The sequence below is a fragment of the Lissotriton helveticus genome, assembly GCF_964261635.1.
Source record: "Lissotriton helveticus chromosome 1_1 unlocalized genomic scaffold, aLisHel1.1 SUPER_1_unloc_6, whole genome shotgun sequence".
Classification (NCBI taxonomy): Eukaryota; Metazoa; Chordata; class Amphibia; order Caudata; family Salamandridae; genus Lissotriton; species Lissotriton helveticus.
In genome coordinates this window covers 630,165-656,470 of record NW_027611703.1, presented here as the reverse complement: position 1 = coordinate 656,470, position 26,306 = coordinate 630,165, and the positions used below count along the sequence as shown (strand labels likewise).

At 44.0% G+C, this 26,306-nt stretch overlaps 2 protein-coding genes across 6 annotated transcripts in view; one reads left to right on the top strand and one right to left on the bottom strand.

The window, feature by feature from the left end:
* LOC144806274 (uncharacterized) overlaps positions 1-26,306 on the top strand; it is a 192,652-nt gene that overhangs the window by 37,434 nt on the left and 128,912 nt on the right.
* The window catches only part of LOC144806292 (uncharacterized), a 70,610-nt gene continuing 45,464 nt past the window's right edge, over positions 1,161-26,306 (bottom strand). For 4 of the 5 annotated variants that reach the window (XM_078672685.1, XM_078672688.1, XM_078672684.1 and 1 more), the window contains 2 exons: positions 11,204-11,369; positions 1,161-11,108 (listed from right to left, as the gene is read on the bottom strand). In XM_078672685.1, coding sequence (XP_078528811.1) covers positions 8,692-10,071 — 1,380 coding nt within the window. In that variant the 5' untranslated portion in view covers positions 10,072-11,108; positions 11,204-11,369 and the 3' untranslated portion in view covers positions 1,161-8,691. The remainder of the gene's footprint in view (positions 11,109-11,203; positions 11,370-26,306) is intronic. The other variant, XM_078672686.1, reaches the window with a different exon arrangement.

The window sequence follows — 26,306 nt, the reverse complement described above, 5'->3', positions numbered from 1 at the left end:
GGGCGTGGCCGTGACAAGCTCAGCTCGTCATGAGCACACAAGAACCGTGGCTTTTGACGAGGTGAGCTCGTCATGAGCACCGGGGCACTGTGCGCGCCCCTCCCCTCCCCCAGCACAGCAGGGGAATATGCCCCGCAGCCAAGGGGTTAAGAAAATACACTTGCAAAGATGTCCTACGGGAATGCCTTTCACTTGACCATGTCTCAAGCATCCGATGGCTCCAGTATATAAGAGTTGGTCTCTCCAGGGTAGGTAGAAACTATTTGCTAACCATGAGCGCATATGTAAGAGGGACCTTTCTCTGGTCAAAGAGTGTTTTTTAAGAATGAGCTGCTGTGAAAGAGAGGGAAATGAGCTGTGTAAGTCTAGTGTGCGTAAGTACATTGTGTTAAAAACTGTACCAACCACCGAACCTTATCTTCTAGGGCTTAAAAGCATCCATGATCGCTTTCTATTGACCCTGTTTCGGGCCAACCTCTTCCATTACCTCTTGGCACACCCTCGTGGCTCCCACAGAGGCCTGTGCCTCATGCCCTGTGGCTGCAACGGTGAGTCTCCCCAGGACATGATGCACTTTTTAAGGTTTTGTAGTTTTTATGCAGTCCCTAGAAAGTTATTTATTATTCCCATTCTCAAAAAGCGGGTTTTAAGAGGGTGAAACCAGCTCTGATCTTTTAATAACTGCTCTAATGACACTGTTTTGCATATGCTTAACTTTTTAAGGGTCGCTATTAGACTCAGGTCAAGCTGCGATTAACTTCTGTACTGTAATTCATGAATTTTCATCTTGTGTTCTGACTAACTTGGACATATTATATTTTTTCAATCTGTAACTTGGAAAATGTTTTATCATTTTATGTATGACTTTTATGGTTTTCTTTTATAAAACCGAATAAAGTTTGTTGATAATAATCACTAGGGGATTCATTTACAGGGTAGCATGGTATCCCTCACAATAACTCCAGGAGTCACAGTTGGCACTATGTACATAAGTTGTTCCCCCCTACTTCCAACCTTACATATACCCCCAATCACCTGTTCAAACCTCTCCCTGCTGATGCCTATGTGGTCCTCCGTCATCCCGCAGACCATATTTTTGGCCCCTTTGAAACTGCCCATACAATAAAACTGCTGCAGTTGTAAATACATATCAACTACCATTTGTTGTGTTTGAAACATTTTATTGAATAATAAGATCTAATAATCATAAGCTGATTATTAAAGCAAAACAATCAGTTTCTATACACATGAGACAAAAGTTGTACATAAATATCAACATACTGTAACACAGCAAAGTTATGTAGAGCACAATTCTTAATTTTGGGCAATCTTTAAAGTTCAACAATAGAAACGTTCATGAAAAACAGGAAAGGAACGAAGGTGGGATACAGTGGTTTCATTAATGTAATGCTTCCTACATATAGAAAACCAAATTCTAAATATTTTCCTTAAGCAATAAAGTCCGCACATTAAAATACTAAGAAATATATTGAACAATGAACATTTCATGAGTAATTAGAATTCAATTTGAATATTTTAACCTCCTCAGCATTATTTGACTCATGATTACAACCTGAATGCTTTCTGGAAAGGAACCACCTCATGGGGTTCAAAATCACATCTTTTGCAACAATAGGATTAAAATGATAAACTTAAATTTAAATTCAATTTACTGATTTAGGCCTTTTTGGAGATCAACAATTTTAAATATATACAAAATCCACACGCTTTTGCTAAATTGTCACCTAAACTTGAATTCAATCCACCTTTTGATTAAACATTTCCCATTCCAGCAAGCATCACAGAACCACTTGATGTTATCTTCCTAATTAGTGATAATGTTTCGGATGGCAACAATAATAAATATGTTTAGAATGTTACCTCCGAAAGCAAAAACATGCCATTTCTGAATCATGGTGCACAATAAAATGTAGGAACAGAAAGGCATCTTTAGGTGTACCATTCATTAAGGTTTGACCAGGCTTGACACTAGAATTCCTGAACTTTTGGATTTAAATGTCATATTTTAAAAGAGTTCAAACAGACCCAGCACGAGCTCCGTGAAAAATAGAAGATGACTGAATTGTACTTAGAGAAAATGTGCTAAGTAATCTATTGATGTAAAATACAGTGGTCAGGCAATGCTTGTGGATCTAATCTATTCAGATTTTAACTCCATAGTTTGTTCAATAAGTTGACTGAGCATAATACTTGAAGGTCCATCCCTCAGATCAGTTCTATTACAGTTTTAGTTGCAATAACACTAATAGAGATCATTGATAAATAGATTTTAAAAGCCATGGGTGGGATTGACCGTTGCTCTAAATCTAGATTATTGTCAGCAATAGAAACCAGTACAAACAGATCAAATCTGAAAGGATTGAATATGTTTATTATAGTGGTTTGGAGTAAACTCAGAAGACACACATTGTTCCTGAAACTCAGAAAATGTATCTACAGATTATGATTACATCCTATTTTATGTCCAGAGACTGCTTTAGCTGCTTTCCTGTTTATGTGACAACATTTGCAAATATATTTAACAAAACATTAAAGCTGGATGTCAGAAATTCTGTCTTTAAGTATTGTATAAGAGTTATGTGTGATGGTTTTTATTTGATCTGAAGCAACACTAACACTAAATAGGTACGTGCACTGGTTATCATTCAACTAACATTATTAGTAAACTTAATTTGAAGGAAATTGAGAAAAAATGGCCTCATGTACCAAGGGTTTTATTGTTTAAAAAATCCACTGGTTCGATAATTCACAGAGTTTGTAAATGCTAACCCCCTTTTTTAAATGTACTAAGCCCATTTAACAATTCAGAATTTGGAAGGGAAATGTTAATAGTGTCCCTTCTGAATATTTAATACATTCTTAAGGTATGTATTAAGCTTTGAAACCATATTTGGGCTGAAAACAGTAACAGGAGTTAGTAACCCAAGAGGACATTTGTAAATTTGAAAGTAAAATGGTGTGCATTAAAAAATGTCTTTATTTAAAAGCAATCACAGACACAGTAATGTGCTGACTCTACAAGCAACCACTTTTACCAAATGGATTATTAGTGCATGAACTTCAGTATTTCCTATATTGCTAATATTTTTGTAATGTTGTGTAAATATTTGTTCCTGTTATTTCCCATTTCAATATTGTCATGAAATGTACCTATTCTTTTTGTCAAACATATTGAAATATCTTTATCACAATTTTTGGGGCATTCTAAAAAGTGTTTTCACTCTCTAACTTGAAGCTTCCTAAGGAAAATACTGATGCGCAGTTCCTGGTTTCTCACTAAACAAGCACAATATTGATTTGAGATAGGTGGTTATTGTAGTCATACGCACTAGGGGTTAGTTAAAAAAAATATATATATAGAACTTCCTTTATCTTTAGAAATAATAAGTGCATAAGTTTATGTTCCATAATTTCAGATAATTTACAGCTAAAGATATCAGATAAAGATCCCCTAATTTCGTATATCTTGTGGTATCAAACATCTGCTAGAATTAACAGACTTCTCTTCTAGAAAAATCCAGGTTTGAGAAGGTATTAAATGCGATTATCAACTTTCTGTTATTTTAACACATTTTCTCAGTGCACAGAGTATTTTCCCAAATAGATCACAACATTTCATGCAATGGTCAGTGCTTGAACGTACAATGAAGGGGTAAAAATGTATTTCTACCACAATCAAGAAACCCTTGGGTCTCTGAGGATTACTGTTTCAAATGAAGACCTAGCTAAGATGAAATATCCCTTTAAAAGGACGATTTCCCTCACCCACCATAGTTGGCATGCTTCCTTATTGGGAATCGCCATGCACCGGGATACAACCCCCTCACCGAGAGGGAGGAGTTCAGGCATGTTTTGTCGAAACGAAAGATATACTAAATCCCAAAATAATGAGCTCAGGGTAGTGTGGGCAGCAGAGTGAAAGTTAAAACTTGCTAAAGGGTATGTGGTTTCGATTATTTGTACGCCCCTGGGCCAGGATTAAAAACAGGGAACTGTGGGAGATATGCACTGTTAGAGTCAATAAGAGTACAACATGTTTCAGCCTATTAACCCTCCAAAGAGGTGTTTGCGGCATTCTTCAGGACTTAATCAAAAGTTCTGCTGCTCAATTACTAACAAGCATTGGCATAGCCAATAGGTCTCGCCTTTGAGGCCTTATAAGTGTTTAGTCATGCAGATCCAGCAACAATGTAAAATAATTTCTATTAAAAAAAGAAGACTATAAACTAAGCTAGATGTGACTTTGTAACTGGTTAATCGAACATTTCTGGAGGTTTAGTATATATAAACAACTCCTTTTTTCTATGGTGTGTCATAAAATTGATGCTCTTAATTTTGGTAAAAGTACATAATGTCAAAAAATTCAATACTGCTTTTAAATCAATTTACTTTTGAAAGCTTGAAGTGAAAGACAATTCTAAGTAGCATTTGCTTATGAGTAGACGCTAATGACTATTTCCGGATGACAATGTAATTAGCATTTTTTGTATAAGCTGTGTTAAAAGTATGGGTAGGGAAAATGGCTATTTTGGCCAAAGGCTCCCCTTTCTATATGCATGCTAGTTCTAATTTGTACACAGAATCACAAGTTTTTATGTGGTACACTGTAATGCTAGATGAATCGATTTTACCCTTATGATAAGCAAGGGATGACGATGAACCGTTTTTTCGTCCCTGGTTTTAAACGGATTCATGTTGGAGCAGACGAGGTGTTGGTTGACTTTGCCTCAGAAAATGGTTGTTTCCCGCGTGCTGCTTTCATGCGACTTAAATCCCTTCAGTGGAAGAGGCGGCTGCATGCCTGCAGATATGGCCAGATCAGTACTTGGCTGTTTCGGTTCTCCAGTTGGGCTAGAATAGAAGCTGGTAAGGGCAGGGGCTTAGCTTCCTATTAGTGCAGCAGGTGCGGTGGCACCAGGTCCCAGATGCCTTAAAGGCCCACTGATAACTGCTGTTTGTCACAGTTCAAACAGAGGCCTAAGGGGCCCACAGAACAATGATTATTGCTGTTTTCCACAATCCAAACAGAGGGCAGGGGTCACATTTCCTTTCTTACCTTGGGACCCAGGGCACACTGGCTAGGCCACTGGTTAAGGATGCAGAGGAGAAGAGGTGGCAAGATAGATGGATTATTTAAACAGCTCAACAATGACTTCTTGCCTGGGTATTAAAGTATTCATCGCAATTAAAGACTGAAGCAGGAATAAATCTCATAATAAAGGCCTATGTACAAATGCAGCTCGATCAGACAGGTCGGGAAGGCCTAATGGCTTTGAACTTGATAAAGCCATATTAATCACTGGTCTTGAAATACAAATGGCAGCATTAGGCACGCAGAGGTGTACTCTACGTAATCTCATTATGTTCAGGGTACGGGAGGGTGTTTAGGGAATAAAGCACATTGACAAAAACATTTCCGCCACCTTAGATATTCAATCTTCCTTGTCCTACCCTAGTATACAAGTAGTACCACATTCTTTGTATACCTGAATTAAATAGGCACCGAAAATGTACCATATTTAAAGACCCAGTTCAGAATTACATGGAAGGTGCACTGTCCCAGACTACACAATGGTGCAGTCTTCGGCGGGTGCTGTCATCCCACACAGGGGGGAGTACACCAGATTATGCTGGAAAAAGCATCTGGTGCCCCAACGTAGGCGCAGTTGTAAACCACCAGTCTGCTTACATAGTAAAGCGCCTGGCAGCTATGAGATGAGGTGGCACGTTTCCCCTGCAGGTGGTTGGGGTCTGTCACCATCCTGTCAGGTGGGGGTACACAATCAGTGCGTCTCCTTACTGCTTGTCTCCCTCGGCCACGCAATTTCATCACAGATCTCGTCCCCTTTTGGCTACAGTAGGGTTTTTCAATACTGCCAGCTTCGGACCCTGCTGCAAACCCAACAGGTCTCCCCGTTCTTTCATGGCCATGGCACATAAAGGCAACGTCCAGGACATCATGCCACTGCGTGACCTGCCTATACAACTGGTGCAGCTGCAAAACCTCTTTGTGTCCTGCCAGACACTGACTCACCCTATTGTAGGCAGTATCCAACATATTCTCCAATGAATTAGATTGGGCCAGTGGCAGACCCATCTCCCTATTCCACCCAGACTTAACAGTGGTGACGGATGTATCACTTCTGGGATGGGAAGGCCATATGGGAGACATAAATTAGGGAACCCTCGTCAGCGGCAGAGACCCAACTCCACATCAAGCTGTTGGAGTGGCGAGCATTTCACTTGGCGGTGAAGGTCTTCCGGCCCACCATCACCGGAGGGCTGGTGCAGCTTCTCACAGACAAGACAGTCAATGACGATGGTCTCATTAGGAAGTGTCACATTTGAACTTGTTTGACAGCGAGCCGAGGATTCACCTGCTGCAGTTGTTTGGTCTGACGAACGGGCGCTGGAACTGCTTAGTTGAATTTGACTTCCTCCCAGGACGCTGCCCCGAGATACAGAAGAATCCTTACTGGGTTGTATTGAATATAGTTGAGAAGTATATTGGAGAGGCGGGGATCTACCATCCTGATGAGACCATGGTAATTAACTGGAACAGTCGAAATATTAACTATACAGGGACAATTTCATATAAATTAAGTCTTCCAAGAATCGCCTTTGCTTAACTTGTATTGTACGAAAGTATTTTCAGCCCTGTTATTGTGAACAAAATGTGGATCGGACTGTTTTATCATCATATCACTTTCATCTTGAGCACTGCGCAGTCATCGCTCAATGATTTTATATATACACTTGCTGCTGAGAATACAATTAGAATTTTTGGAAATGAAAAGGCCTCATCTGAATTCTAATCATGATAAAAATTGTGAATTAATATCTGCCCAGGGCCTGCATATGTGATACAGACCTGTGAGATAATGAACTCACAGACCCCTGTATTTGTTCACAGTGCACATGGGAAGTGCTTCTATGCGTCTACGCTTGTCACTTCTGGAGCAGGATGATGTCGACACTGAGCTGCATGATGTCTCCTACTGCGTGCAGCAGGACTGCTTTAAAGTTTGAGGGTCCAGTCTGGCGTGTGGGGAATATTCACAAGGTGAGGAATCTGCAGGTAAAGGAGTATCCATCAGAAAGAGCGTTACCAAAGGCAAGTAACTGGTTTGTTATGTTTTCCTGCTGTTGTATATTATCTAATTCTGGGTGGTGAACTCAGCGGAGCTCGCAGGGTTCCTAAAAACTCTGCTCCATGGAGCGTAGCAAGGTTTTTTTCAATGCTCACGCTCTTTAACGTCATGTGCTGGAGCAAGGCAAATCCACCACCTGATGAGATTTTTCCTTGCTCGAGCTCGCCAAGGTCTAGTTGGCGAGCAAAATCAACCTCCTGCCGAGATTTCTCAAAGTTGGTCGTCGGATTTCTCAATGCAAGTGGTCGCGGCAGGTCACAACCACTCGCGTTGAGATCCCTTCCTTCGCATTAACAAAGCTGCAGCTCAAGTAGAAGCTGCTGCACCCTCTTACGCTGCACATGATGCCTTTCGCGATTATTTTTACTGGGCGGGACAAACACCCCTGGATCAAAATAACCAAGAAGGGCATGACCCTAACGCACTCCGCTGCTCGTGGAACTCTGAGTAGAGCGCCAGAGTTTTTTTGTCACTTCGCTGAGTTCTTCATTGAGGAACTCCACCTAAGCTTAATCTTATCATGAAAATATAGATATCAGTCATATGTTAAGAAACAAGGGTGAGTAGAAACATTTTGGGTGGAGTAAAATTGAAAACATTAATATTGTGATTTTTGTGGGCAATTAGTTGATTTTTGCAAGCACTAACACTTCTCTGTGTCAAGTAAAGACCTTCATGAGTTTTGTAACTTTCAAATACTCAAATTGCGGATTTTATTGCAATTAAAAAAATTTCAAGGCCTGAAATTTCTTTGGAGGTTGCATGCGGGCAACCTAAGTTATCCTGCAAGAGTTTCTTGATGAATCCTATTGCAACTACAATATGTGCTCTCTCATGCAAAGTCAGGTTGTTAGAAGCTTTTCTGCAACTCAAGATACGCCTTACTTTTCACCTGGTTTGGACGCATTTTTCATGTTTAGTGAGGTCTCCTTTCTGAGTATAACGTTTCTGGCTTTCCCCTCCTGTATAAGGCTTTAGTCCAGTGTGAATTCTCTCAAATGAAGTGACATTGTATTCAAGACTAAACCTTATCTGACATTCAGAACACACATAAGGCTTTTTTCTCCCCTGTGAGTTCGCTCATGACAAGTGAGAAGTAATTTGTAGCCAAATCTTTGCTTGAATTTCGAGCACTCATAAGGTTTTTCCCCAGTATGGGGTCTATCATGAAGCAGACAGTCTTTCAGATTCAAGCTTTTATGGCATAATGATTTTCTCCAGTGTGGAGCTTCTCATGGTGAGATAGCGTTTTTCTCTGCAGCTTTTCTGGCATTCAGAGCACTCATAAGGTTTTCATCAGTATGGAGTTGATTATGGGTAGCGAGGCTGTGCCTATCAAATAGGAATTTCTGGCATTCACCGCATTGGTAATGTTTTTCTCCTCTGTGCGTCTGCTCATGTAGAGTGAGGTTGTGTTTAAAATTGATGCTTTTCTGGCATTCGGAGCACTGAATTATTTTTATGGTTTGTTTTCTTATGGCGCTTGTAACCATCTCTACCTCTGAATCTTTTCTGACATTTAGAGCACTGATAATTTTTTTTCTCCAGTGTGGATTCTCACATGTGCAGTGAGATTAGATTTACAGCTGAAATATTTTTGACATTCGGAGCACTGATAAGGTTTTTCCCCAGTGTGGATTCTTATATGCTGAGTGAGACTGCTTTTGTCACTGAAACATTTCTGGCATTTAGAGCACTGATAAGGTTTTTCCCCAGTGTGGATTCTTATATGCTGAGTGAGATCGATTTTTTCACTGAAACATTTCTGGCATTCAGAGCACTGATAAGGTTTTTCCCCAGTGTGGGTTCTTATATGCTGAGTGAGACTGCTTTTGTCACTGAAACATTTATGGAATTCAGAGCACTGATAAGGTTTTTCCCCAGTGTGGATTCTTATATGCTGAGTGAGATTGCTTTTTACATTGAAACATTTCTGACATTCAGAGCATGGATAAGGTTGTTCACCTGTGTGGGTTATTGTATGTTGAGAAAGACTGCTTCTGTCTCGGAAATTTTTCTGGCATTCAAAGCACTGAAAAGGTTTTTCCCCAGTGTGGAATCTCAAATGTGCAGTTAAAAGTGATTTAAGTTTGAAATGTTTTGGGCATTCAGAGCACTGATAAGGGTTTTCCCCAGTGTGGATTCTTGTATGTTCAGTGAGTCTGATTTTGTAACTGAAACATTTCTGGCATTCAGAGCACTGAAAAGGTTTATACCCAGTGTGGGTTCTTGTATGCCGAACGAGCCTGCTTTGGTCAATGAAACATTTCTTGCATTCAGAGCACTGAAAAGATTTTTCCCCAGTGTGGGTTCTTATATGTTCAGTGAGTCTGATTTTGTAACTGAAACATTTCTGGCATTCAGAGCACTGAAAAGGTTTATACCCAGTGTGGGTTCTTATATGCCGAGTGAGACAGCTTTGGTCACTGAAACATTTCTGGCATTCAGAGCACTGGTAAGGTTTTTCCCCAGTGTGGGTCCTTGTATGTAGAGTGAGTCCTTTTTTGTCACTGAAACATTTCTGGCATTCAGTGCACTGATAAGGTTTTTCCACAGAGTGGGTTAATGCATGTCGAAATAGGCTTGGTTTGTTACAAAACCTTTCCTGGCATTCAGAGCACTGATAAGGTTTATCCCCAGAGTGGATTCTCATATGTTCAGTGAGATAAGATTTACGGCTGAAACTTTTTTGGCATTCAGCGCACTGGTAAGGTTTTTCCACAGAGTGGGTTAATGCATGTCGATATAGACTCGGTTTGATACTAAACCTTTTCTGGCACACAGAGCACTGATAAGGTTTTTCCCCAGTGTGGATTCTCATATGCTTAGTGAGATAAGATTTACGGCTGAAACTTGTTTGGCATACTTTGCACTGAGAGTGGTTTTCCTCAGTGTGCATTCTGTCAAATTCTGTGAGATGAGATTTATGGCTGTATCTTTTTTGGCACGAGTAACTTTTTTCCCCAACTTAGGTTATTTTGCTTCGATTGAGGCGGTTTTGAACACTGAATTTGTTCTCACAGTCTATGTTTTTATAAGGTGTATACTTAGAGTTAATATCTCTATTTAGTTTTCTCTTGCTTATATGCCACGGTAAGAGTGAACCCGATTTTAGAGTCAGGCTTGTTTATATAATGTTCAGCATTTATCTCTAAAATAAATTGTGTGTAATCTTCTTAACACTTGAATTGAGCAAAATATGTCTGGAAGCAGCCCTGTAACACCTGTCGAAATGTTTCTAGCAGATAATAGTCTTTAGGTTATAGCCTCTCCGGCAGCAACTTATTTTGTGACTGAAGATTTTCTCAAATTTATTTGTATAGGTTCTTAGCAATGCAGTGATAAGGTGTTAGTCTGATATTCAATAATTAAACTGATAAGTACCTTTTTGCACTGACGTAATGGCAGTAACTGAGGGCATTAGAAAGTGCACAGTACTATTGTGGATCACCAGTTGCAGAACATCGGTTCCTTTTACCCTTTCTTTGTTTGGTGTAAGGTTAAGATTTGTAGTTCTGAAGACGAGGATGTATTTACATTACCTATAGCGCAACTGTGCTCATTTAATCGATTTTTATCTTTAACAGTTTTACATATCACTCACGCACAACAGATAATGTTGAGGCGATTTACATAGAATTACAGAACAGTACACAATAAAAAGGAAACAATCTGAGATGGTTATGAACACAATAAAGTGGTGAATTTTTAAGGTTTTCGCAAGAGTGAGCAGAGTGGGTCAAGGTGTCATATCCCGAGGCAGATAGTCTCAAACTTGCGTAACTGGTTAAAAACGGTTGTTGAACAAAGGTGATTTTCCAATCTTTCGGCTGTCAACGTGTCAGCTTCGAAGTCTTCTCTCAGCGTCTTTTCTTTGATGGTCTGCAGAAGAAACCTTTTGTTATAACTTTCTTTTATGCAGTGTGTGCTTCCTCTCTGGAATTACATGATGTTTTAGATGAACGTTATTCTGTGCACAGATATGGCTTTGCTCTGGGTTAATGAAATGCTAAATTAGAGACTTCACTTACATTATAGTCCTTGCCTCAGCTCCCATTTACTTGCCACACCTAGATTCTGGAAATTGTTTAAACGTAGAATTCTGGATGTCCTTCAGTTTTTCAAAATAATCCTTATGGCACTGACTTCCGTTGCCTGGTGCTAAATCTTGCTTTCTTCGTCAGTAATTTCAATCACCTATAGTATTAAAATTAAATAGTTAATACATGAAAATCTCCAAAAATATAATTTACAAGCCAGATCAATGCAGAGTTGCAGAATTTTGAAAATGTTGAGCTGTTTTTCAGACAGAGCAAAGTGTAGAATGGTAGCTTGAGAGTACTTGGATGTAGGAGTGAGTATTTATAGAATTTTCAACATTTTATTAAGCTCACAAAGGATACATGCACCCTATGGACTTGTATTATAGAATCCCAAAGGCAGAAATTAAAGTCAAATGCACTGGCACCAAACAGATATTTAAAAAAGGATACTATTAATTAATTTTTAATGTCGATTTCTGGGACGGGAATTTCCCCTCCATGGATAACATGCATTTTCCCCTGCCTGAGTTACCACCTACTTGTATCTGGTATCCTGACTTTTGAGCTCTGGCCTCTGCCGCACGCAAATCTATTGTGTATTGCGAGGACTATGCCTAGACATATCCCTCAACTATGGTTCAGAGTATGAATCAAGGGCAATGAAATTAAGGAGCACTTTCAAGTGCTCATTTTATTCCACCTGATTATCAGTTGTTAGGTGTTTCTGCACCTGGATGTACCGGGTGTAGAAAAACAGGACACCATTTTTTTCCAGACAGGAAAATTAGACGGGAAAGACGCACAAGACTCTGGATGCATAAGAAGCAGCCAAGACTTATGCTGTTTTTTTTACAAACTGGGGGAAACACACAATTCTTCCCTTTGTTAGACATTTCTTTACCCTTCCCTCCCCTGATTCACCCATAGCCCCCCCACCAACAACATGCATATATCTACCACCTGCTTAAATCAAGTGGTAAATAAAAGCCCCAAAACATTATGAAATAATGAATGGCATGTGGTTTAACAGGCAGAAGAATCTGTTCCTTGTGGCAACTCCCCAGTCAATGGCGTCAAACTGATAATTGCACATTACTGGGATAAATATACCACAAAACAATTACATGAGATTTTGCTGCCACCCCAGTATTGTGCAACTTCTAACAAGGGACTATGAGAGGTCTTGGACCGGTCTTGTGACCTGGAGGGTCACACCAAGTGTGCCCTTGTTTAAGGCAGAGGACTGTCATGGGTTTAACAGCTAGAGCGGTGGTGGCAATGCACCCTGTTGTAAGGATCAATAGCCTGATGAGATCTTTGCATCATGGTCAGTGGAGTGGCTTCCTACTGACACACCCATGTAATGCTCCATTTCTATACCTGTGCCCAGACTTTGCCCTAACATCAAGGGCGTGTTTAGGGTGTTGGTGTGCGTAGCATAAATGCAATGTGAGAGTGTGACAGAGTAAACAGCATCTCCTGCCTGCCAGTTGTGTACACAAGTGGGACCATCTATCCCTCTTTTATACCCTAGTTCAAAGTCCTCTGTTACCAAGGAATAAAGTGCTCTACAAAGTATAGCCTCTTCCCCTCTAGGGGCATTTAGGAGTATCATGAATATAGTATAGGTGCAGTTCTGTCACTCCAGTCACCCCAATTAGTATATGCTCGGTCGTAGGCGCCTTATCCTTCCACAGGATGAGTCAGTCTTGTCTGGGTCTCTTTCCTGTTTCCGGATACTTGAATGGCACGCCTGAACACTCGAGAGAGCAGTGACCCACCAGCAGGCTAAGGGACAACGTTGGGATGACTCTTTCTTTGATGCCACACAAAGCACAAAATTATAAATATTTGTGTTTTAGTTCGTTTGCATAGGAAAACAGTGCAACAGAATAGACTAAAAAGACAATGGCATCCCTCATTAACTCGGAAGATTGTAAAGATGCTTTCAGCATACCATCTAACAAATGGCAAGGATCTCCTACAGGAAATCACTTCAGCTCGGGTATCAATTTTGACAGGTCATCACACAACATTTTCATATACGTAGCTGAATCACTGCAAATACAAACAACATCTTTGTTGGAAAGAACCTTTTTTGCAAAGCATTGCAAGTGACACTGCGTTCCATGTTTTTCAAAAGTCTGGTGTCATGTTTTCACTACTATCCTAGATGTTTGGTGATAGCTCTCTTTATACATATACCTGTCACTATACCTTGCATTGAATGTTCAAAGCCGGAGGTGTTGGCAATTCACCTACTATCAATAGTGACCCACTAGATACTGTGGGCTGATGTATTGAGGATTTTTACCCATTCTCTGTGGATAAATGTGATGACACATATTAGGAAAGATTGTTATGAAACCAGCCATTTTACCTATCAGTGAAAGCAACCAAAATATCAAATAAGATTTTGAGATTTCCTGACTCTCTACAGTTTATAAAATAATCAAACGAGACCTAAAACATGCTTCTAAACCCTGCATCTTTAGACCAAAGACCACAAAACTATAAAATGCAAAAGGAAGAAGAAACAATATTTTAGTGGCATCCCTAAACCACAAGACTCAAACAGAATAATGTTAGCCCAGTCTTTCTTACTGCTAATCTTGTATAACAAAGTTACATTGTATTGGCCCCTTCAGGATGAAAAAGAATTACTCTTACACTCTCTTTTTCCGTTCTTTTAATGGCATTTTGTTTGTGGTTGTGCAGGTCTTTTTTCAGTGTTTATATGTTTTCACTGGTGATGGATATTTCTCTTTCAGTGGGGTTTTATCAGTTATTATAGGTTTAAACCTATAACCCCACAGCCTAAACATGTGTAAAGAGCAAAGGAGACAAGGAACATCCCTGTCGGACGGCAAAGACTCGGTAGACTGTATTATTGACGCGCATGCTCGCTAGAGGAGCCACATACAAGAGCTTAACAGCAGCGCCACTGGTTCAGAAAAGGAATGACCCCAATTAAATTTGTCCTGAAGGTGTAACCATATCCACGGCTAAAACACCGAAACGCGTCGACGCTCTACGTTTATAGAATCCAAGTAAAGCCTGGGGGTTTCCATAAGTACCCCAATTTAGGACATTGGAAGCCTCACACAAGTGGTTTAAAGGCTTTTGGATCTGATTATCCTGTAGCAACATTAGTTGATGTATTGAAAATAGGGGGTTTACTTGCCTGTTATTTACAATTAGTCCTGTGTGATTAGGTTGTGATAAATGTTTTTCATGCACACTGTATAATTTTATTATATTGATGAATGCTTTATTAACTTTCACTGTAAACTATGAGATGTTTTTATTTACTGTCTTTCAGGAAAACAGTTTTTTCTGAAATTTTAACATTGAGCTTGGTTCCTTATGTTAAGGAAAACACCATGTTAAGTAAGAGAATTTTTTAATAAAGAAAGAGTGTAAACGTTACATTTTAGTTTGTGGACAAATTCTTAAAAAATACAATTAAGTCATAGTCAGGTGTCAATGAGGTTAGATAACTAATTTCCAATAGTTAATCCAGGGATATTTCTTTTGACTTTGATTGTCAGCAAAGGAATCCCCTATTGCAGTGTTTCCCAAACTGTGGTCCTTGACACATTCCCAGGGGGTCCGCAGGCAGCAGTTTTAAAAGCACTGCAAAGTTTCCTGTATCATTACCAGTTTTCGAGCAAGAATAAAAGTGTCAAGATAACACCAGTGATTAATGTACCTGCAGGAGAGAGATTAGAGTTTTGTCCAGTGGCATCTTTAACTTATCTAATGTAGCACAGAGGGTTAATATGCCTACTGCAAAGAATGTGCACCATGCATTAAAAAAAATGTCATGTGCATAGGTCAGTCGGTTACTTACTGCTTTTGTCAGTAACTAATTTTTCTTCCCAGATTATCATACCCTGGTGCATAGTAAGGTTTTCATTTACTATTCTTTAAAAGCGAATAAAATTCAATACGTAATGATAAAGGTGTTGTAGACTGCACCATTGTTTCCCAAAATCTTTTGGGGGAGAGCCTTACAAAGCCCCCTCTGTAGTGGCCAGACTCATTCACTGCATTTGGTATGCACCGTATGGGACTGGTCTGAAAACATTTTCTAGGGCTGATTTTGGTTTCCAGTCTGGCCCCAGCAGGAGCAGGAGCCTCGTACTGCAAAATAAAACCAGCCATTTAAAAGTTAGTCACTGGGATGCAGCACTAATCTCCTGATTAAATTATTTTGTTTTTTGCAAATTCTTTCAATATAATTTATTAAGAGGGATATTTACAACAGAAGTGGAGGAGCGTGTCATTAGCCTCCTTGGCTTAACGACACGCTCTGCCACTTCTGAAAAGCAGGGATGCACCATAATTACAAGAATATGGTGCAGCCTGGGTTTCCCCTGCGCTGGTGCTATATTTAGCCGGGTAGCGCCAATGCAGGCACCCTTGCACCATAGTGCAAGGGCATCTGTGTGCAGGGGATTTCATTTCATTTCATTCATTCATTTTTCCTCGTTTCACCAAGTTAAGACCAGGTGTTTCGTGGTTTTAATTTTGGCGCAGTCTCCTTACGCTGCCCCTGTAAATGGGAGGCAGCGTAAAAATCAGTGGAGAAGTGTGGCTCACTGGTTAGAAGAGGCAGACCCGGACGCTGAGATCAGACCCGGGACCAGGGTTCAATTCCCGACGCAGCAGGGTCATGAGCCCAAAATGTCCACGGACTCGGTAATTCTCGCTTCAGTGCCTACTCGAATCACAGGTTCACACTCTGCAACTCTGGGCAATAGCTTGCTTAATCTCCACTATGGCCCCCCGCGGCGGGATGCCTGGCTTTCACCTTGGGGATACCCAGTAGGGGCTATCTCACAGGGAAAAACCAGGACGGGTTCCCAATGCAAAGCGCTTTGAGACCTGGTGGTGATATTGCGCTATATAAAAACCCATCCATCCATCCAATGGGTGTTGCAGTGGAACGCCCACCGCAACGCCCACCTCTTTCACGCTAACTATTGTATGAAAGGGGGCGTTATTTGCAAGGCAGCGTTAAGCCATGGTAAGTGCCTCGACGCTGCCTTATAAATAAGGCGAAGCCCCTATCGCCATGGGAACATCACAAAAAGTGACATTCCCGTGGGGATAGGGGCTTGTAATTATGTGTGCACATGTGTGTTTATTCTGTGCGAATTAATGTTTGAAATTTAAATTCTACAAATTGCTTGGGGGTCCCCGGCTTCCAGTGGTGATTTAATGGGGTCCCCAGGAGTCAAAAGTTTGGGACTCACTGCCCTATTGCATATGGTACTCCATTAAGGTGTCGGAGATTTAAGCGCGTTCCCTGGTGTGGCATAAAGCCCGTTTGATCAGGATGAACCACTGTTGCAATTACTGTCCGCAGGTAGATCGCCAGGGCGTTCGCAAGGACCTTAGTCTCAATATTAAGCGGGGAGATAGGTCTATAAGACCCAAACTCAGTTGCTGGTTCGTCCTTTTTAGGATGACCGCCACCTCAGATGTTCTTTTGTCCTCCGGGAGACACCCTAATTTTCAGGAAGTCTGAAACATACTCTTGAGGTACTCCCTGATTTTATCCATCATGCTTTTATAAAATTCTAACGGGAGCTCATCAGGCCCCGTCGCTTGCCCTGTTTGCAAGTTTCCTATTGGCTTATTTATTTAGTCTACTGTCAGGTCCTGGTCTAGTGCGTCTCAGTCCTCATTTGTAAACATTGGCAGGGTCAGGTCTTTCAGGAAGTCTCTCCCAGTATTTCTGTCCCCTTGTTGTCAGTGTCCTTAATGATCCATTTCCGTCCTTTATCTCGTCTCTCTAACCATGTAAGCAACTCATTGGCTTTATCACCGACATCATAGAGACAATGCTGGGTAGCCAGCGCATGAGTGCACGCTATTTTTCATTAGTGCTCTTAATATGTGCTGCTTCAGTTGATGGTGTAATGGGAGAGAAACTGATTCCCCACTTGCTAGGCTGTGGGGTTTTAGGTTTAAACCTATAATAACTGATAAAACCCCACTGAAAGAGAAATAGCCCTCACCAGTGTAAACATATAAACACTGAAAAGACACCTTAACTACCACAAACTAAATGCCATTCAAAGAAAGGAAAAGTGTGAAAGAGTAATTTTTTTTCTTCCTGAAGGGGGAAATACAATGTAACTTTGTTATACAAGCTAGCAGCAAGAAAGACTGGGCTAACATTATTCTGCTTGAGTTTTGATGTTTAGGGATGCCACTAAAATATTGTTTCTTCTTCCTTTTGCTTTTTTCAGTTTTGTGGTATTTGGTCTAAAGATGCATGGTTTAGAAGCATGTTTTAGGTCTCATTTAATTATTTTATAAACTCTAGAGCATCAGGAAATATCAAAATCATATTTGATATTTTGGCTGTTTAATTCTTTCACTGAGTAAAATGGCTGGTTTCATAAGAATCTTTCCTAATACATGTCATCACATTTACCCACAGAGAATGGGTAAAAACCCTTAATACATCAGCCCGCAGTTGTTTCTAGTGGGTCAGTATTGATAGTAGGTGAATTGCCAACACCTCAGGCTTTAAACACTCAATACAAGGTATATTGACAAGTATATATATTAAGAGTGCTATCACCAAGCATCTGGGATAGTGGTTAAAACATGACACCAGACTTTTGGAAAAACAAGGAACGCAGCGTCACTTGGAATGCTCTGCAAAAAAGGTTCTTTCCTAGTTCAACAAAGATTGGAATGATAGTGTTTGCATTTGAAGTGATTCAGCTACGTATATGAAAAAGTTGTGTGATGACCTGTCAAAATTGATACCCGAGCTGAACTGTTTTCCTGTAGAAGATCCTTGCCACTTGTTAGATGGTATGCTGAAAGCATCTTTACAATTTCAGAGTTAATGAGGGACGCTTTTGACTTTTGAATCCATCCCGTACTACTTGAGAGTAGGCTAGGTGACACCATTAGGTACTTTGGCAGTGCAACATGTTCCATGTTAGAGAGCATGCCACTTGGTAAGCAAACCAATGTTGAAGAGCAATTCAGGAACGTTTATTCTACAATGTATGAGAAATGGCTTGCAATAATGCATAGAAATGTCCCTTCACCACCAATTGCATTTGAAGTCAATGAAACCTCACTGTGGTACTCTGTACACGTTCTAGATCCTTCAGTAAAGGGGAATTTCCTCCGTAGTTGCAAAAGTGCTGCTTCATTTTTAACCGCTTCAATAACTCTGAGGGCAAAAGCCCCCAGCTCAATGCAAATGTTGCAGAACCTGCCCTGAGAATCGCAATCTTCAAGCACACCAGTATTGGCATGGAAATCTATGTCAGTGGCCAGAGTTAGAAAATTGTGTACCGGCTGTTTTGGCGTTGCCCGCCTCAAGTACCAATGTTGAGAGGGCCTTTTCACAGATACAAGTTTAAATGGGAAGGAAAGAGCGAGCATGCATGACCGAAGACTCATGGAAGAAGTATTGTATGGTGTACTACGATAAGTTTAATTTGCAAAAATGTTGACCTTATATACACTATACATACACTGTCTATATACCATGTTCTATCAGTGCAGAAAGCAAGCAATAATAAAAGCAAACGTTCCATAAACACCGGAAAAACACTTTTTCTTTTGTTTTCAGTGGCGCGAAAATGTGTAGCCACTGATAACAACTGTTTTTGAAGGTATTGAAATCTCTGAAAAAAAAACCTCCAGAATTTACCAAAAATAGAAACTGAAAACAAGAAAGCCTAGGAATGTCTGTGTCCCTGGTAGTTCCTGATGCGTGAGGTGTGCAAGCTCGAGTTTGGTATGTGCGGACTCGTGTGACTGAATGCTGCGCAATGATGTGTGCGGCGTGAATGTGTCTAGTGTGGAAGTGCCACTTCTAGACATGGGTGTGCGTGCGCAGTGAATGTGCTGGCACGTGATTGGCTGGAGCTGGCTGGCGAGCCTGGCTCCAGGAGTCTGGATGGGTCTGCCCCGTAGGTGAATGGAGAAATTAGCATGCTGATGTGAGGGAGGGGTGCACCTGGGTCCTGAATAGGGCTGAGCTTTCCTCACAAAATGCTGGCTCCACCCCCTGTGGTGCGTCTAATGTCCCTAGCCCTGCCAGTGAATAGAGTGAGGGGCTGAGCACATCAAGAGTGCTCACAAACCAGCTGCGACTGGTTTATCCCCTCACCCTGAAGTCAGACAAAGGAATACTGTGTATAAAAAGGGGCTGTGTCCCCTTACATGCTGTTCTCTTCTTGGATCCTGTTGCTGAGGGGGGCTGCTGCTGGGCGCGAGGAGGACCGCCACTAGGGAGTGCCTCCCTGCCTAGGAGGACCCTGTGAGCTGGCTCTGGGCCCAGCCTTGCCCCCCCACACCCTGAGAGACTCTTGCTGAACTTTGGGGGCCTGAACTTTGCCCTTTAGCACCTGGGAGCGCTTTATTTTTCTCTAAGCGCCTGGGAGCGCTGTATTCAATAGCGCCTGGGAGCGCTTTATCTTTTCTGCTCTGCTAGCGCTGGGGAGCGCTTCAAGGGCTAGGGCCGGTGCCAATCCGGCCTTCCTAGCTTGTTGTGGCCGAGCTGAGCGGCACGGGTGCCCACCCCGCTCATTGCCGCATTTGTTGCTGCCCCCACCCCCCCGGACGGGAGCTCGCTCCGTGTCACGGGGAAAGAATTGCCGCCGCCGCCCGGCCGGAAGTCGGGCAGGCCGGGGGCGGGACAACAGGACGACCGGAAGCCCAGGCGGGAGCCTACCCCGCACTGGGATGTGTGTGAAGAGGGGTCCGGAGCCTCGGAGGCTCTCCGCCAAAACCCGTCTCCTAGCAGGGCTCTCCCGAGGACAGAAAGAGTCCTGCCACCACACAAAGGAGCCCGGCGAGGAGGAGCTGACGCCACGAGTTGTGGAGAAGTGAGGCTCACTGGTTAGAGGCGGCAGACCCGTAAGCAGAGAACGGCCCGGGACCAGGGTTCGATTCCTGACGCGGCAGGGTCGTGGACCAGGGTCAGCGGACTCGATAATTCTCGCCTTGGTGCCTACTCTAGTCAGAAACCACACTCGGCAACTCTGGGCATCAGCTTGCCTCATCTTCACAACGGCCCCCCCAGACTGCCGGGGATGCTTGGTCGCACCTTAGAGATACCCATCAGGGACCATCTCTCAGGGTGAGCCAGGACGGGTTCCCCAGCGGTCGAAGCGTGGAGATACTCCTCCGGGAGTCGATTCCTAGCGCTATATAAACCCGCAATTAAATTAAATTAAATTAAACGAGGAGCCGCCGCCTCCCAGACAGCCGGTGAGTGCGGGCGTCCCCGGGGTCGCTCCTCCACTCGATGCAGTTCCCTGGGCCGATACTTTGACGAGGCGTGAGGAGCTCAAGAGCCTTTTTAGGCGGCCGAGCCCCCCGAGTCAAGCGGGGGCAGTTGTGGTATGCGCAGAGCGGCCCCGGTTGGCAGCGGCCCGCTCCCACGCTGGTTGGTGCAAGTATTCACTTGTGACAAGCAGGGACCCTCTCCTCTAAGTCAGGGCGAAGGATGACCCCTTAGAATCACCCTTGCTCACCCTCTAGGTGCGTGGCATGAGCAGCCAAGGCTTTTCTCCAGGGGTTGTTAGTTAAGCATTTGTAATAACACACACAGTAAACATACCAATCCCCCCACAAATGGACACCAGGCTGTAGTTATATAAAAATAAGTTCTCTTTATGTAAAAATATATATGGAGCCAAGTATTTATCACAAGACCATCAATAACTCTTTTCTTAGCCACAAGGTTGTAAATAGGCAAGTGTTCTCTCTGTTTTAATGGCTGCTTCCTTTAAAAAGGTGTTCTCTTTGGTTTCCAGGTACTCTAGGCCAGTCTTAGGTCAGCTGGGCGCTTCGTAGCGCTTCTAGGCGCTCTGAACGGGAGAAATCGGCACACCCTGTTAAGGCTCACGCATCTAGCGTGAGCACCCGTACGCGGCATACAGTTCACTTAATACACTATGGAGCGTACAGTCAGGCAGTTCCTATGCGAAGCGTACGGCTTTGAAAATGAAGGGCACGGAGCGTACAGGCTTGCAATGAAAGGTACGCAGCGCTCAGCAAGACAGTTCATATGCGAAGGGTACAGGGTGAAATGCTTCAGTTCGCGGCGTACAGTCTCCTCATGGCTACACGGAGCGGATGGCGAACGGGGAAATAAAACGTTGCGGGCCCCGAGCCAGGTGTGAACGAGACGTACCTTGGGGTTAATCTTTGTGAAGGCGGGTGCGGGCGCACAGCTGCTTTTTAATGAAGGGCGAGGCGGCGTCCGGGGCTCCCGAAGCTTCAAGGAGTTTGGTCACTGGGTCTGGTGTGGACGTCAGGCGGGAGCGTGGGGGGGGCACACCAGCGGGCCTCTGACGGCGGTGATGCAGCGATTTCCCTCAGCGGGAGAAGAGCGGCTCGGCGGAGCGGGGCTCTCCCTCGGTGGGGACGGGGAAACACAGTTCGATCACGGCCTCGAGGAGGGGCTAGGGGGCACCAAAAAGTCACGGCAGCGAGCCTCCCAAGGCGAGGTGACCCGGCTATTTCCCTCAGACAGGAGAGAGCGGCTCGACGGAGCGGGGCTCTTCCTCGGCAGGGACGGGGAAACACAGTTTGGTCACGGCCTCAAGGAGGGGCTGGGGGCACCAAAGGTCACGGCTCCGGCGGGGCAGAAGTCCTTGCAATTTACCGGCAGATGAGCAGAGAGCAGGTTGAGCCAGATGGTTCTGTGGCTCAGGGCAGGGGGCAAGCTCAGACAAGCCCTTGGAGAAAGTTTCTAACACAAATCAGCAAAGTCTTTTCAGCAAGTCTTTTCCTCTCCTTCCTCAGCAAGGCAAGCAGCAGGCCAGTCCTTCCAGCGTCTTCTTCTCCTTCTAGTTGGGCAGAGGTTCTTTGTGGGAAACAGGATTCTGATTTACAAGGAGCAGGGCTCCTACTTTTATACAGCATTTTCTTTGTTCTCACAGGCCAGGGGGGCCTCTGCATAACTTCATTCAGTCTCTGAGCACTTTGTGGGTGTACTCTGGTTTCTGCTTTCAGTGTGAGGGGCAGGCACATCAGACGCTACACAGGAGGTGGAGCCAGCATTGTGTGGACAGGGGCAGCCAGGAGTACCTTGTTGACAGTGCTTCGCCCTTCCTGGGCCAGGTGTCGGCTGAGTCATCAGTCGCTCCCCAGGGGGCGGAGCCAGCATTGTGGTGGCAGAGCACAGCCCTATTCAGAGTCCAGGGGCACTCCCACCTCCCACCAAGGTGTCATCCTGGCATTCACCACCTGTCATCCCCCTGCCCTGTCACTCACATAACCCAGACAGTCAGATACACATCCTAGCAGAGGCGGGCTGAAATGGTTAGGCAAGCAAATGCTAACTTTCTAAAAGTAGCATTTGCAAACACAGGATATTAAAATAAACTTTACTAAAAGAAGTATTTTATTATTCTGAGTTCAGGCATACTAAACTTTATTTTCTACCATGTTCCCTGAGCCTGCTGGGATTATAGAGTGGAATAATTCCAGCAGCCCATCTTGGCCTAAGAGAACAGGTAGCCTTACAATAGTGAAAAACTAATTTGGCTGTAATTCACTATTAGGACATGCCACACTTATCAGAGCATGTCCTACCTTACACTCACAATGCACCCTGCCCTTGGGCCTACCATAGGGGTGACTAATATGAAGTTAAGGGAAGGTTTAGAGGCTGGCAAGCGTGTGCACTTGCCCAGCCAGCATGACAGTACCCGACTGCACGCAGGTTCTGCAGTGGCAGACCCTAGACACATTTTAAAAGGCTGCTTCTGTGGGTGGCACAACCAGCGCTGCAGGCCCACTAGCAGTATTGGCATTTATAAGCCCTGGCACTCCTGGTGCACTTTACTGGGGACTGACAGTAAACCCAATGAACCAATCAGGAATATCAATCACAGTTATACTTTACATAGGGAGTACTTGCACTGCGGCACGGATTGGCCGTGGTGCAGTGCCCTGAGCAGCGGACACCAGCAAAAACATCTGAGGCACATCAGCAAAAAGTGGAAGGGAAACTCACGCCAAGGTGCCAGGTCTAACACGAGCATTGTGCCTAGAGTCCAGAGGGACTCCCACGCGAGAGGCTCAAAGTGCCACATCTGTTTTCCAAGCCCACGAGAGGCTCAAGGCGCCATTTGTTCTCGAGTCCCCAGAGGGGGGGACTCCACCTATCAGGGGGCAATTTGTTTGCTTGGAGCCCACGAGTGGCTGAAGAAGGCCCCATTGATCTAGAGCCCAGAGAGGCTCAGGGGGCACATTGTTGACGAGCCCCGAAAGGCTTGTGGCGGCATATTTATTTGGCACACCCTGAGAGGATCTTAGGGCCACATTTGTTCTCGAGTCCCCCGAGTGGGACTCCAACGTGTGGGGCATATTTGTTTTAGAGCCTACAAGGCTCAGGTGACATTCAGTGATTACGAGTCCCCAGAGGGGGGATTCCAACCCCGTGGACCTTGTTATCAGAGTCCACGAGGGACTCCCACGAAGCAGCCTGTGTTCAGGGCCCACGTGGCTCACACCTCGTTTTGGGGGCACAGTTGTTTATTTCAGAGCTCCCTTGTTTCCACAGCTGCCCAGCACTTAGTGGGCAGCTGCTACGTTTAGGCCCCCCTGACTTTGAGAGACAGGGCTTCCTAGCCCTAGAGAGGCCAGTTGGCCTAAGGACTGCCACAGGTTGTGGCTAATGTGATTTATGCGCAATTGTTCTTTCTAACACCGCTGAATGTATGTTATGCATCATGTGTTTTTCTCCTACACCTCTGAATGTTGTGATGCATCATGTGTAATATTCCTATGTCTTTACCCCTAAATGTATGCTGATACTTAGGTGGTTGTTTTCTCCTAGTACAGGTGTTGCTAGTTAGGTCCTGGTTCCCTGCGTAATATTCTCTTAAGGTGGTAAGGGTTGCGTAGGTGGTACTTACCTTACCAGTAGTTACTGGTTGTGTGCTCTATGTTTCATTTTTGTCCTACAGTGATCATTATTCAAAATTATACAAGTGCATATTCCTGACAGTGGTCCCTGTGGCCCTGTCGTGTACATATCCCCAAAATTCTGCCCGTGTTTGTTGGCACATTGCAAAGTGTGTGTTTTTAGGTCAAAGCCTGGCGTTCACTGCGCAAGCAGTGTCGCGCAGGTGAGAAATTTTGATCTCCAGTATGGGGCTTTAACCCGCCTCTTCTTCCATTGGCTAGCTCCATAAATGGAGGCTAGCCATTGGAAGAGAGATGTGGCAATCATTCTCAGAGCAGATTCGTGGGCGTTCCGGTGTTTTTTTTTAAGCTCCGCCCCCTGTGCCTCGTCATGAAGAGATGGGTGTTTCCCTTTTTTTTTTGTTCATGATGTTTGCGGCCGCCATTTTTTTCATGAAGCTTGGGCGGGCGGGTCGTAATTCCAGTCACTGTACAAACGCACCGCACTGAGTGACTTCCCGCTCTGTGGCTGCGCCCAGCTGCTTTTGGCCCTTTAAACTCCTGAAAGCTTGTTAATCCCGCTGTGGCCAGGCCCTGCACGGCCGCTCCCCTCCCCTCCCAATTGGTGACACCGCCCGGGCGAGTGGCGCAGCCCGCACCGGCCCGAGCCCTGCTCTGTAACTGGAGATAGACGGACTGAGCGCTGCTGCCGCCTCTCCCCGGCTACTGGACACTGTAGCGGGGCTCCTCTTATCTTTGCCCCCTGGCTGGTAGTAGCTTTTACGTTAATGCACAGAGGTTGGCCACGCTGGATTCTCGGGCATCCGGACTACAAGGTTTACATAACACGCTCTACTCCAACAGACAGCGCCTACTCTCTTGCCAGCTTCGGAAAGCAGAAATCGGGAACTTTTCAAAATAAGCGAAATAGAATACAGTTATGTTGATAGTGGATAGTATTACTTTTTTTTAGAGAATAAAGAAGTTCTCCGGCACAATAGCGCCCATTGTTTACATAACATGTACAAATCGGCATTTAGTTTGTTTTTGAGCTCGCGGTGCTCTCAGGATCACGCAATGTGTAGAAGTGGGGGAGCCGAGATTGTAGCTTTTCCATTACTTGTTTTTCTAATGGCACCTGTGGGGCAGTTTCTGTGGGTGCCATCGCGGTTATTTTGGTCAGCCAGGGGGCATCTGGTTGTGTAATGCTTCTGTGAACCTAGATAAGAAGATGCATCGGACTGGCCACAGAGGTGCGGGCTTGGGCAGAGCTGGGGCTGCCTCCTCAGGGGCCACACCAACGGCCGCCTCGACCTCCTCTGCTACGGGCATTTCTGGCGGGCCACGGTCCTCTCTTTACTGGTAGAGTGAGTCAGTCGGCTTATGAGGATGTGGAACAGGAACTCATTATCTCACGTTTTCCAGTACAATGCTAAAATAGCTCATTTTTATTTTAGCATTCTTGGATTTGTAGTCCTGTTTCCCCTACAATTAAAATCAAGACTACGTGTCCCAGAATGCAAAGCAAATCCAGGATTCGCTCATCTAGTCATGCAAGAACTCAAGAAATTTGAGATCTCAATTTGTGTAAATGACCTACAAAGACGTTTATATAAGAACCATTTTGGACAATTTTACTCCCTACGATTATACTCGCAACAAAAACAGGAAGTCCATAGTTTGTCAGATATGCGAGGGGGGAGGTGGGGTGTGCGAGAAGGTGCTCAGATTCACGAGAGGAAAGAAAGCGCCGCACGGTGCCTTTACTGGCACCTCCGCCATCCGCGGGGCGCCCCTTGAATCCATCACACGGTGCTGTTAAAAGGCGTCACGCGTGAGCTTCTGCATGTTTTCTATGGTGCAGGGTCCAAAGAGGCTCCACATGCAAGCTCCAGTCACGTGACATTGGGTGGTATTGCTAGCCCTAGGTGTTGTATTCGAGGATGGTGTGTTGAGCGAGTGAGGTTTGCAGATTTGGTTAAATTATTGTTTAGTGCCCGATACCGGCGCCTAAACTACATGCGTATAGCAACTTGTGACCCCCCCCCTTCACCTGCATGTGTGTTGTTACTTCTCCCTATGCCAGTGTTTGTGACTCAACGACGATGGAGTCAGCCTGAAAGCAGACGTGTGCTGCCCTCACTGTTCCGATCTTACCTTCCTATCTTGGAGGGGCGGG